This window comes from Myotis lucifugus, unplaced genomic scaffold (genome assembly GCF_000147115.1).
Source record: "Myotis lucifugus unplaced genomic scaffold, Myoluc2.0 scaffold_93, whole genome shotgun sequence".
NCBI classification, from domain to species: domain Eukaryota; kingdom Metazoa; phylum Chordata; class Mammalia; order Chiroptera; family Vespertilionidae; genus Myotis; species Myotis lucifugus.
Window position 1 is genome coordinate 1,639,361 of NW_005871141.1, and position 11,995 is coordinate 1,651,355.

Consider the following 11,995-nt stretch of genomic DNA (forward strand, 5'->3'; position numbering starts at 1 on the left):
GGGCCTTAAATGCAACTTAGTCCTCACAATTGGGCATTTTTCCCCCTTTAAAACTAATATAATCAGGCCCCACAAACACCTGGAGATGCCATTGCTTCTGGGATTTCATTTGCCCTTCGAAGCTCCAAGTTTCCGATCTATAAAATGGGGATTTGCCTTAGAAAATGCCATGGAGCCCTAGCTGGTTTGGCTCAGTGGATAGAGCGTCGGCCTTTGGACTGAAGGGTCCCAGGTTCGATTCTGGTCTAGGCATGTACCTTGGTTGCGGGCACATTCCTGGTTGGGGGAGTGCAGGAGGCAGCTGATCAATGTTTCTCTCTCATGGATGTTTCTAACTCTCTATCCCTCTCCCTTCCTCTCTGTGAAAAATCAATAAAATATGTTTTTAAAAAAATAAAAGAAAGAAAATGCCATGAAGGTCCTCGGAGGCCTGAGCGGTGTGAATGACTCCGCAGTGTGCCTGGCGCCGATGAGCACTCAATAAACGTCACCTCCTCATGGCGCCCCCTCCTGGGAGCCAAATGGACCAGAAGGGGGGGCGCCGTGGATCCGTGGCCCGACGGTGGGAGAAGCAGTGGAATTCATTTGGGCTGAGTGTATGCAATGTGCATCAGGGGATGGAGTGTGTGCTGTCATCACGATGAACGGATTGCTACCTGAACAGACGCATCCGACATAAACCCCAACCTCCACGTTTGTCTTCTATTTTTAAGTTCTCATCTTCCTGCAAATCCGGTGAATCTATAACGAGCTCAGATGATCTCAGTCCTTTCTTCCCCGAGACATTATGAACAGAAATAAATGGCAGCGGAGCACGGGGGTGGGGAGGGTTGCTTATGAGTCTGCAAGGCCCTGACTCAGCACGCACCTGGCTGTCTATCTGCAGAGCCTGTTGAAGAAACACACAAACAACACCAGACATGTAGATGTGCTCGTCTCTCGGGCAGAATTACCCTAATGTGGCATCGAACATAACCTTGAGTTGTAATTACCGAACAAAAGGAAATGTCGAAACAGGCTGGTTTTATCCCCCTGGGTTGTGAGTTTAATTAGCATGAATCATCCGCTTGCAAAGTAACTCCGAGTGTTGAACAACACTCTGCGCGCTGTGACTATTATGTGGGATAGCGCGTACGTGATAAATGGACATCAAACCCTCTCTGAAAAAGTCCTCAAGTACAAGTACGGTTGCTAAGGAGCATCACCACAGCCAGTGTTGCCAGCAATGAATGTTCGATACCTGAGGACCAGTTTTCATCCTGGAATCTTTCCGTCACGGTGAGCCATAACTATGATGTATGTACTGCTTACTACGTCCTAGGCACTTTGGTTTCTGCGTGTAACTTTCACAACAATCCCATGAGGCAGGTTCTATTAATACCTGCATTTTGCACAAGTCCAAACTGAGGTTTAGAGATGGTACACATATCGGAATATTACACAGCTGATCAGTGTGATTGGAACCCATGATCTGGTGTGCCTCCGGGCCCACTCCCCCCACCACTGGTCCCCGGAAGGTGTTGGGAGTCACTTCCCACCCCAAGGCATTGAACCACCCTGGAGACCACCAAAGCTTTCACCTGGCTCCCCTTCCCCACACAGCCCTCGGGGGCATTAAGTACAGACGTCTCTATCACGGCCTTTTCCACAGTGACAAGCCCTCCGCCTCCAGGTGACATTCCCATCTGAGTAACTTACAGGGAAGAACGCAAAGCCAAGCAGAGCCTTCAGGTCAGTGAAGGAGGGGGGTGCACCCAGGAGGCCATCCTGGGGGTGATGGGCCTTCCAGGTGTGACTGAGGAAAGCGTGGGGTGTGATTAAGGAAAGCGTGGTCCTCAGAAGGCACGCAGGGAACAGAAGGGAGGAAATTAGATTATAACGGGGGTTAAATGTGTGGGAGGCAGGACTGCATGCAGGATCAGCTAATTTTGTCAAGATATGTTTAAGGCAGCGGTTCTCAACCTGCGGGTCGCGACCCCTTTGGGGGTCGAACGACCCTTTCGCAGGGGTCACCTAAGACCATCGGAAAACACATATGTAATTACATATTGTTTTTGTGACTAATCACTGTGCTTTAATTATGTCCAATTTGTAACAATGAAATTGGGGGTCACCACAACATGAGGAACTGCATTAAAGGGTCGCGGCATTAGGAAGGTTGAGCACCACTGGTTTAAGGGAAGCCAAGAGACAGACGTAGGAGTTTCTAAATTTCATCTTTTCAGAATAACGGTTTCAGGAGAATCTGTCTAGTTTAGGAAGAATGATTCAGAAGAGAAAAGAGGGGGAACTGATTGCTATAATAGCTTGGTGTCTGGGAAATTGTCTTTGCCTTTTTTTTCCCCCAAGAGAGACATTTGTGACTCTCTCCTACTCTACTTCTTGACTAAATGATGTTCTTTTTTTTAGCTGATTTAATATGGTGTTTGTGATTAAAGGGTAGGTGGTTGTATCTTTCACATTTGGGTATTCAGCCTGGTATTTAAACTCAAAATAAGGAAAAAGAAATTACCCTTTGATAGAAGAATGACTTAAGGGTTGCTACCAACCTTTCTGGTCTCACTTCTAAATGCTTGAGAATAATCATCCAAGGAAATTTGAATTTGATTGATATTCATGATGAGATGATATTAGGGAATTATTTTGATTTTGTTTACGTGACACTAGTATGATGGTTATGAAGGAAAATACTTCTATTTTTTTAGAGGCACATACTGAATTATTTAGGGGAGAATTGTGATTAAAATTCATGAAATACTTAGCAAAAACCCCATAAAAATAGATGAATAATTGACAAGCTGGTAAAGTTGTTAAATCTAGGTGAAGGGTATAAGGGTGTTCACATTCCTCTAATTTTCTATGTTAGAAAATTTTTGTAATAAAAAGGGAAAAGTTGACCCTGACATAACAACCAGAGACACAGTTAATCATATTGTAGAACTACAAATGGAATTCTTACCAAACCACTCTGCCCCTTCCTTCGATCCTACTTATATTAGAATCTTAAGTAATTTCTGGGAGAATGAAAGAGAGTTCTCCTTCCACTGGGTTGCTTTGTTCTGGTGTGAAGTGTGTGTGGAAACCGTCAATGAAAGGTGAACTCAGAAAGACATGTTTCTGTTTCCATAGCGTGGTAGGACCCTCCAGCCATGGCTTCCTAGGGGGACTTGAGTACCCACAGCTCCCTCTCTCTCTCTCTCTCTCTCTCTCTCTCTGGAGGGGGGGGGAGAAATTTCCTTTTATTAATTTCCAGGGGCTCACCCTGTTGTTTGTAGCGATTTAAATATAAAGGGGTAAAGCGGGGGGGTGTGCGGTTGTATGCGTGTGTGTAAGTTTGGGGAGAAAGACATTTTATTAGTTTCTTTTTAAAATAAGAGTTTTGTGGGAGATATGGAAAGGGGGAACATGAGCAAATACCGTGGAAAGTTATTGGGTGCCCTATTATGTGGCTTTTCTTGATCTACAAACATTAGTAAAGTCACTTTACTAAAAAAATCTGAGAATCCCTCGATGGCTCTTTTCACATTTTACCCTGCTGACTCTCAGAAAATCATCTACCAGCAGGAAACCTAGGACCAGAAAATAAAGCAAAACAGAAACTCTGGCCCGAAAACAGGGCTGGTGCCTGTGGGGTTCAGAACCCCTTTCCACGCATGTGTGGCAACTGAGTGGAAAGTTCAAGCGTAATGTCACCTGTGAGGTCCTGCAATCGGCGTCAGGTGGCAAGTTTGGCCAGGCTCCCTGCGGCCACGTGGCTGATGGCGTGTTTGCAGCGTGGGTGGGGCTCGCTGACTCCATCCTTCAATTTCCATCTTGAATGTGTGCCTCTCAGAGGTAGTGACCTTTTCAAAGGTTCCCTTTCAGCTTTTAGGAACCGCTCCGAGTTTGGGGGTTTATTTTTCCCTTTGCGGAAGGAAAGCAGACGGAGGAATGCCTTCCAAAGCGGATTGCTGTGCTGGTCAAACCTGCAGCCGCTCCCCTCCGCTTCTAAGACCTGGAACCACTGACCTTATGTCTCGGTCGCGGGTGACCCCGAGCGCTGGCCTCCTGTGACACCCCTTGCCCGTCGGGTGGCTGTCAGCTTGCTCATCCAGAGAAGGACAGCGAGCCCCGTGCACCAGCGAGCGCTTCTGACCTTTAGGCCCAAGGAGAGGGGTTCAGACTCGCACGTGCGTCTGCGGGAAGGTGGCCATCGCCAGGCCTCCAACGTGTTGGAACTGGTGGATGGGACCTCCTGGGGCTTGACCCTAATAGGGAGTCCAGCCAACGAGTGAGCGTGAGACAAGCACAATACACACAGAGCGGTGCTTTTCTGGGCGTTAAACACGCTGGAGGTCAGTGCGATGTGGTGGCACAGGCATGTGAAGGGGCCTTGTCTCTCCTGAGTCCTCGTCTCTCCTGAGTCTAATGCTCAGGTGTGTTCCCTTCCAGCCCTTCCCACCGGCTCCCCTGTGGGCTGGCTCCCAGTCAGGAAGCTGGCTGGTCCCTGGGCGGGGATGCCAGGCCTCGGTCCACCTCGGGACCCTGCGGTACCCGTGCCGAGGGCTCCAGCAGCGGGTGGACGGCGGCCCTGACTGGGGGTGGGGTAGGGGGTGAGGGCCTCCATGTGAACCCGGAGGAGAGGGTGTTCCAGACAGAGCAGCAGCCTGGACAGAGGCTGGCGTGTGGCAGTGGTGAGGACAGCTCAAATCGCTTGTCAGCTGGAGGGGAAGGAGTGTTTAGGAAGCAAGGCTACAAACCAGCTGGGAACAAGCATGAAGGAGTTTGAATTCTGGGAGGACTAATGGGAACTGTGACCTCTGGGCCTTGGGGTGGGGCTGGGGGTGGGGGGAATCCCTCACATGATCTTCATTTTGAAAAGACTCCCAGAGGCCCCCACACCTCCTGACCCCACCTCACCTCCCCACTGGTGTGTAATGGAGGTGGGAAGGTGAGAGAAACCGGCTGGAAAGTTGCTGAAACAGCCCTGATGAAAAATATGAAAGATACCAAGCCCTGAGGAGGCTGTGGGAGTGCTGATGGAGGAAGAGCTGACATCGAGATGTGAGAACAAGGAAGCAGGAGAGATAGATCATCTAGATTTGTCTTGCGGTGGCTGGGCCCGTGCAGCACACTGACCCTTGGTCTCCTTTAACCTTGGAAACGGCCCCTTTGTAGTGAGGGAGCCAAGGCTGCCGGTTGTCGCCGGGGGCGGTGACGCTGAGATTCACACCCAGAGCCGTTCAGCCGCGAAGCCCGAGCGCTCACCCAGGACCTGCCCAGCGGCCGGAGCAGGGTCCCAGGAGCCTCTGGGTTTGGGGTGTCCCGTCTGCAGGGAGTTCACTCCCATGACTATCTTGCGTTTTGGATGGAAGCCTTGGGCGGCAGGTGGGCTGGCCTGTGGCTAGCACATTGCCCAGGTCAGGTGGATGTGAAAAACAACACCCTGCTGGTGGTGGGGGCTGCCCCAGAGGCTCGGGCGGGCTGGTGAGTCACGAAGCAGGCAGGTAAATCTCTGCCCGGCCATGAGGCTGTCATTGTTCTCTGTTTTTGCATCTTCCCCCACCTGCGGCCTTCTGGTCAACCACAGGCGCTCACCCTCTGCCCCTCTAGCAGGAAAAGCTCACACATTCCATTGGGGGCGGGCAGACCGGCCTTCTAGGTGTTTCCCGGGGTGAGCAGGTAGGGGAAAGAGCAGTCCTTCTATCTGAACAAAAACCCCATGTCTGGATTACCAGCACAGTCACCTATCTACGTGTAAAGAATAAAGACATTGCAGCTGAACCACACTTCCTGGTGTGTGTAACTTCACTTCGCCTCCTGCATACACACTTACCACATTGTTGAATAGAGTGAGTAGTCTTCTTTTTTTTTTTAATAATGCTTTTTATTTCGTTATTTTTTAAATCCTCACCTGAGGACATGCTTTGAGTGAGAAAGAGAGAGAGAGAGAGAGAGAGAGAGAGAGAGAGAGAGAGAGAGACTTTGATGTGAGAGAGAAACATTGATCGGTTGCCTTCCGTACCTACCCCAGTTGGGAATAGAACCCACAACCCAGGTATGTGCCCTGACCCAGAATTGAACCGTCAACCTTTCTGTCCTGACACTCAACCAGCTGGGCAGCAAGTGAGTAGCCTTTTTTGTGAGGTCGAAGGAAAATCAGACGATGCCTTTTACCTGTTGCAGGAACCATTAAGAAATTAGCTTGTCTAATGGTTGAACAGTGGACTACATGAACAGGTATTCAATTGCATGTCATTTACCATTTAGAGTTGTTCTCAAAGGCACATATTATACGGAAGTTTTTGTTTTTAGAATCATTCAGTCATTTTCTTCTTTGCCTTTCATCCTTTACTTTTTTATCTTCCTTCATCATCTTGACGTTACATATATTTACATATATGTATATATTAGTTAATGCAAAGTTCATTTTTGTTGGAGCTATATTATTTTGCTTGAATCCTAGGAAGGGTCTAGCATAAGGTGAGTAATTGATTATTATCAGTTTGGATCAAATAAGCTAGTGGTAGAATATTATCCTATTACATGGGTACATGCCATCAAGGAGAACATTGCTTGCCGGGGAGGTGAGAGCTAAATCATTGCTCCGAGAACACATCAACCTGCAAATTCCAGGAAGCTTGTCTACTTAGTGTACAGATGCAGATAAGAAGGGGGTGGTGTGTGATGACAGCACGGTGTGCAAAACAGGCTAACGGCCAGAAAAGGAATTTATGAGCCACATGACCTCACGAGGTGACAGAGTGTCACCTTTCCAGCATCTACTGGAATGTTCCTCATGTCTTTGAAGACCATGAGTGAAACATCTGGTAGCAAATGCATGGCGTGAACACCGGGTTCATGTTCTTCAGCGGAAGCCTGAGCATTTGGCATATGAGAGCTCAACCCGATCTTATCACTGCTGCTATGAAGCTGCTCGAACCACATGCCAGGTTCTAAGCTTTGGCCAAAGCTCGCAGCCAGTGTATTGGCGACATGAAATGAGTAAGTACAACGTCCATCAATAATGAGCACTGTGGCCGCATAGTTTATTCAGGGTGACTACCAATCTGTTCATTTGCCAGAAAGTCTTATCTGCGGCTTTATGAGGTCTTGAAGACGGATTTACAAAAATAATGTAGGCGTCTTCTCATACATGGCAGCGAATCTGGTTCACTGGAAAGCGGGTGGTGGAAAATTACCAGGTTGAAAACAATGAGGACAACACACAGTGACCAAGCTCAGTGATGTTCTTACGGAAATATGCACGCGTGGGCAGCTAGAACACGCTGTGAGACAGCTGGTCCATTTGGGCTTCTTCTTCCAGATGCCTTATTTTCAGGTGGCTTTGCTGGTAAAACAGTATGTCCTCAAGACCTGAAAAATTCACTTCTTCTCACTGTTTCTTGTCAGAATCTTGGGAAAATGTGAAGGAAGAGAAAATGTAGATTTTTTTTTTAAATTTTTCTAAAATTTGACCAAACCAGAAAAGGAAAGTCTTCTTTACCTTCTACACCATTTCCCACTTGTTTCCGTGAGGGAAAGCGTTTCTGTTCCCTGGAGGGCTCGGCCAAGGAGGCTTAGGAGGTGATGAGGCCACCAGGACGCACCCCTTCTCCGTCACCCGCTCTGATCGTCCCCCCGAAGAACCTGGTGGTTGCCGGTGGCCTGCTTTGCATTTTGAGGTCCACATAGTCTTGTCTCCTGTCTCCCAGGGTCCCCTTGACTCCACCTGTGTCTGTCCAATGGTGGTGGAAAGAAATCTCCCCTCCACACGGAACTTAGTTTTTACCTGAGTACATACTATTTCCTTCTATTAAAACATGCCTATTAAGACAGGAAGAGGTGATTTTGACCTTCTAAATAAGAGAAGGGCTTATCTTCCGGGTTGGTAGAACAGTTTTCTGTGTCTCCTCCAGCTAGGCTCCTGGACTATCGAGTTCTTCATTTTCTAGTTGGAAATAAAAGTTCAGATTTTTATTGGCTGTGTCAAACATGTTTCCTCTACTGACGGCTCGGATAACTGCAATGGGAGGGAAACTGGCTTAAGAACAGTGAGAAGGCGAGGAGAGAGCCGTCACCAAAGTGTGAAGCTGCTTGTGTCTGTGTCCCTCTACAAAAAAAAACAAACATGACATGACACACCATTTTTTTCATTAACAACCCAGGCCATGCTGCCTTCTCTGCGAGTCCTTGGGGGACGCCTTTTCTGAGTTACAGCCCTGACCTCTTGCCCCATTTCCTGGTGGAGCAAACCCAAGCCAAGTCCTGTGGCCGTTCAGCTGCCGGGGCCAGTGGAACCAGTATTCCCAGCCTTGTTGACATTGCCTCACCACACAGGAGAGCTTTGTGCGTTCTTTGTTGTGGTGCTGGGACAGAGGCAGGTGTGGGAGCCTCGCAGGGTGGAACTTGCCCTCTGAGGTGACTCACTGGGTGCCACTCAGGGTGTATATTGTCAGCACCCCCTTGCGAGGGGGTGGTTTGCCCTCAGAGGTACCGCTCCTAGGGCTCTACTCGGACGATTGCATGTTTAAACCCCTGGAAACGCTCCAAGTGGGTAATTGCTCTCCACCTTCTAAAAAGCAATCGGATTGGGTGTGTCTGTTCCATTTCTCAGAAGTAAGACACAGATCGGTTTTGTCAAAGGGGAGTGTAGGTCACAGAAAGGTCTTGGGTTTTGATTTAGAAGAGAGACTATCCTTTTATGCATATGCTTGTGATTGTGATAACTTAGAGTGGTTTCGGTGTAAAGATATAATTCACTTTATTCGTACGTAATCATCTCAGCAATAAGTGTCCTTTGTATCTGTGCATCATTACCTGTGTATGTATCTATATATTTACTTTTGTGTGTGTGTGTGTGTGTGTGTGTGTGTGTGTGTATATATCAGGCCCGATGCATGAAATTCGTGCATGGGTAGGGTCCCTAGGCCTGGCCGGCGATCAAGGCCGATCTGTGGGGTGACCAGCGGGGCGATGCGGGGGGCGGGAGGGAACCCCTGCTGGCACCCGCCTTGGCTGGCCTGGGGCCTGCAGGCTGGGGGCAGCTCCTACATTGAGCGGCTGCCCCCTGGTGGTGAGTGTGCGTCATAGCGACTGGTCATTCCACCTGTCGTTTCACCATTCAGTTGATATGCATATTAGGCTTTTCTTATATAGGATATACATGCACACAAAGGAATTATGCAAGTGTTGGCTATCAGAAGGTAGTGAAATTTCAGCTGATTTTAAAAACAAACCTACCCAATCCACATCCTGCCTTTTAACCCTATTTCTACATCTAACAGCTCCTTGGCCAGTCATCTCTGCTCCTTCTTATTCACTTTATAACTCATTGTGGCCTGACTCTCATTTAATAACTTTTTGAAATAGCTTTTGCTCAGGTCATTGGTGTACCCCACTTTCTCCATGATGGATCTTTCTACCACATTTGAAACTATTTGCGTTTTTCTCCCTGAAATCCAGGATCACAATGCTGCCAGGACCTGTCCACGTGCTCCTGGCCCATCTCCAAGCTCTCTCACCCTCAGTGTCGCCTGCCCCTGGTGCTCCGTGTCACCAGAGTGCCATCCGTGGCCCCTCCCCTTCCTCCCTGAGATAGGTCTTCAGGACTGTCCCACTCAGCTCAGGGTAGCCGACTCCAGAGTCACCTCCACCCTTAAACCTGCTCTCCTTCCTGCATCCTGTTTGGTGGCATTGCCACCTGAGCCAGAAAGCTGGGAGTCTTCCCACCACTTCCTCCCCCACATCCTGTGGTTCCAGGTCCCACTGAGTCTATCTTCTCTGCATATCAGATGTGTCCTTCTTAACAAGCATGTTTCTGCTGCCCTGATTCAAAACCTTTGAACGGCCTCCAATTTTGTTCCCCTGAAGTTTGCTACCCACACGGTAGACAGGAAGGTCATCAGCGTGAAGCCACAGTGTTTTTAATTGACCCACCTTACGCCTTCCAGTGGTTCTCAACCTTCCTAATGCCGTGAACCTTTAATACAGTTCCTCATGTTGTGGTGACCCCCAATTTCATTGTTACAAATTGAACATAATTAAAGCATAGTGATTAATCACAAAAACAATATGTAATTATATCTGTGTTTTCCGATGGTCTTAGGCGACCCCTGTGAAAGGGTTGCGACCCACAGGTTGAGAACCGCTGCCGGAAACCCTTTTGTGGACCCCCAGGCCAACAAGCAGGAGTCAGCATGACAGAGTGAGGTGCTCTGTGACCCAAATCCTGCCTGTGCATTCCCACCGCCCTGGGGGTGGCCCTGCTATGCCCCCCCTCTTTGGCCATGCTCTCCTCACGACATGCAGAGGTCACCCAGGTGACCTCTGGGGAGTCTCCCAGGTGCCTCGGGGTTCCTGTACCCCTGTCTGCGATGTGGCACATTTATGATGATCTTCTCCCCAGGACATCTTGAGCTCTTGGAGGGCAAGTACAGATTCTACTGCGTATCTCACATGCCTATCAGAGGACCTGCCATGTATTAAGACAGGGATCCATGACGTGTTTATGTGGTTTGATGGCGAGGAGGCATTAGGATATACAGAGACTGTAAACAGCAGGAAGTTGGACATAATCTTGGTACAACCTTAGCTGCTCTCATTGGTAGCCAGCCTGAGTGATGCAGGTGACAGAAATTGAGCTTGAGCAGTGTAAAGCGGCATACTCAACATTTAACCTTCCCTCGTAGCGCTTCTCAGCCTTTTGGCGAAGATCAAGTGTAAACTTCCCTTGCACTAGACAATATTGCATTTACCTTGAAATTTTAAGTACAAGGAAACTAGGAATTTAGGTATCAAAAGAGTGTGGCTTATAAATTGAGGAACACTGGCTTCAAGAATTTCACAGAACATGACTGTAAACATTGGGAGTTATGCCTATGGTTAAACTTAATCTTAGACTCTTATAAGCATGTCGATATAAACTGTGTGGTCATGTTTACTTTAAAATTGCCACAAAGTAGTTGTAAATTACCAGGATGTGGAAACTTTTATAATGTTCTCCATCTAGTACCGGTATAAATAACGTCTTGTCTTCTATATATTCTGATGATGCTCATAGCCACTCACAGCTCAAAGGGAAGGATTATCTTGTTCATCCCCCAAATGTCACAGTTGGAGGAAGTGAAAGGCACATAGCGGCTGGGCCACTGCTCAGTCTTCTGCTCACTAATTTCCACGTGTTCTGGACAAATCCATCTCCGGGGAGAAAGACGCCGCAGCAGTGACTGCGTCGGGGTGACGTGGGACAAATTCACTGGGGTCTAGTGGTGTCTGCTTGGTGTACCAGGTGTCCTGGGGTGTGGTGAGGTCGTCAGGAAATAATTCAGGAAGGAGTCTTGACTCTGAACGATACCTGACCCAACCCCCCTCCCCAGTCCTTGATATTTTCTTTCATTTGTTTTTTATTGATCTTTTCCATTAAAAGTATCGATGATTAGCAACCATACGAGTACCATTCTCTCCATTTAAAGCTCTATGGGGGCTTGAGATGGGTATTGATACGTGACCTGCAGCCAATGGCATTCTCACAGAGGGGGCAGAAGGAGAAGGAAGGCCAGGCGGCCTCCAGCAGCTCTCTGCGCAGCTGCGTTCTCCTCTGGAGCACACGGGGTGATTTCACCCCAGCAGGCTCAGTGATTTCACCCCGGCAGCTCAAGTCCTGTGGGTCATCGCGCAGATTCACGACGTGAGGGGCCTTCCAGGCCTTTGTTGCTCCCCCATGTCTTTTCAGGAGGCCTGTGAAATGGGAATGTGCATGTGCAGTTAGAGTTGCCTCCACTCCCCCTCGGGACTCGGGGCAGCGGTCAGTGGTGCAGGACGGTCGTGGGGAGCTAGTTGGTGGGAGAGGACATGGAAAGGAGCGTTCAGATGCCTCGCCTCCCGGGCCGCCTTCACTGGGAGATGGTGGAGGTACACCGTTCACATCAGACGGGGCTCCTGGTCCCCCCCGAAAGGACCCCGTTGCGTTGGGTGCTGAGCTCCGAGGCGGGTTTCCTCGGGTAGCGGTATTGAC

The 11,995-nt window shown here is 48.8% G+C and overlaps 1 protein-coding gene across 2 annotated transcripts in view; it reads left to right on the forward strand.

Annotated features, from left to right (window-relative positions):
* Nucleotides 1–6,809: 6,809 nt before the first annotated feature.
* GAREM1 (GRB2 associated regulator of MAPK1 subtype 1) overlaps nt 6,810–11,995 on the forward strand; it is an 83,262-nt gene continuing 78,076 nt past the window's right edge. Inside the window, exon 1 of one of the 2 annotated variants that reach the window (XM_023756409.1) lies at nt 6,810–6,984. In XM_023756409.1, coding sequence (XP_023612177.1) covers nt 6,981–6,984 — 4 coding nt within the window. In that variant the 5' untranslated portion in view covers nt 6,810–6,980. The remainder of the gene's footprint in view (nt 6,985–11,995) is intronic. The other variant, XM_023756408.1, reaches the window with a different exon arrangement.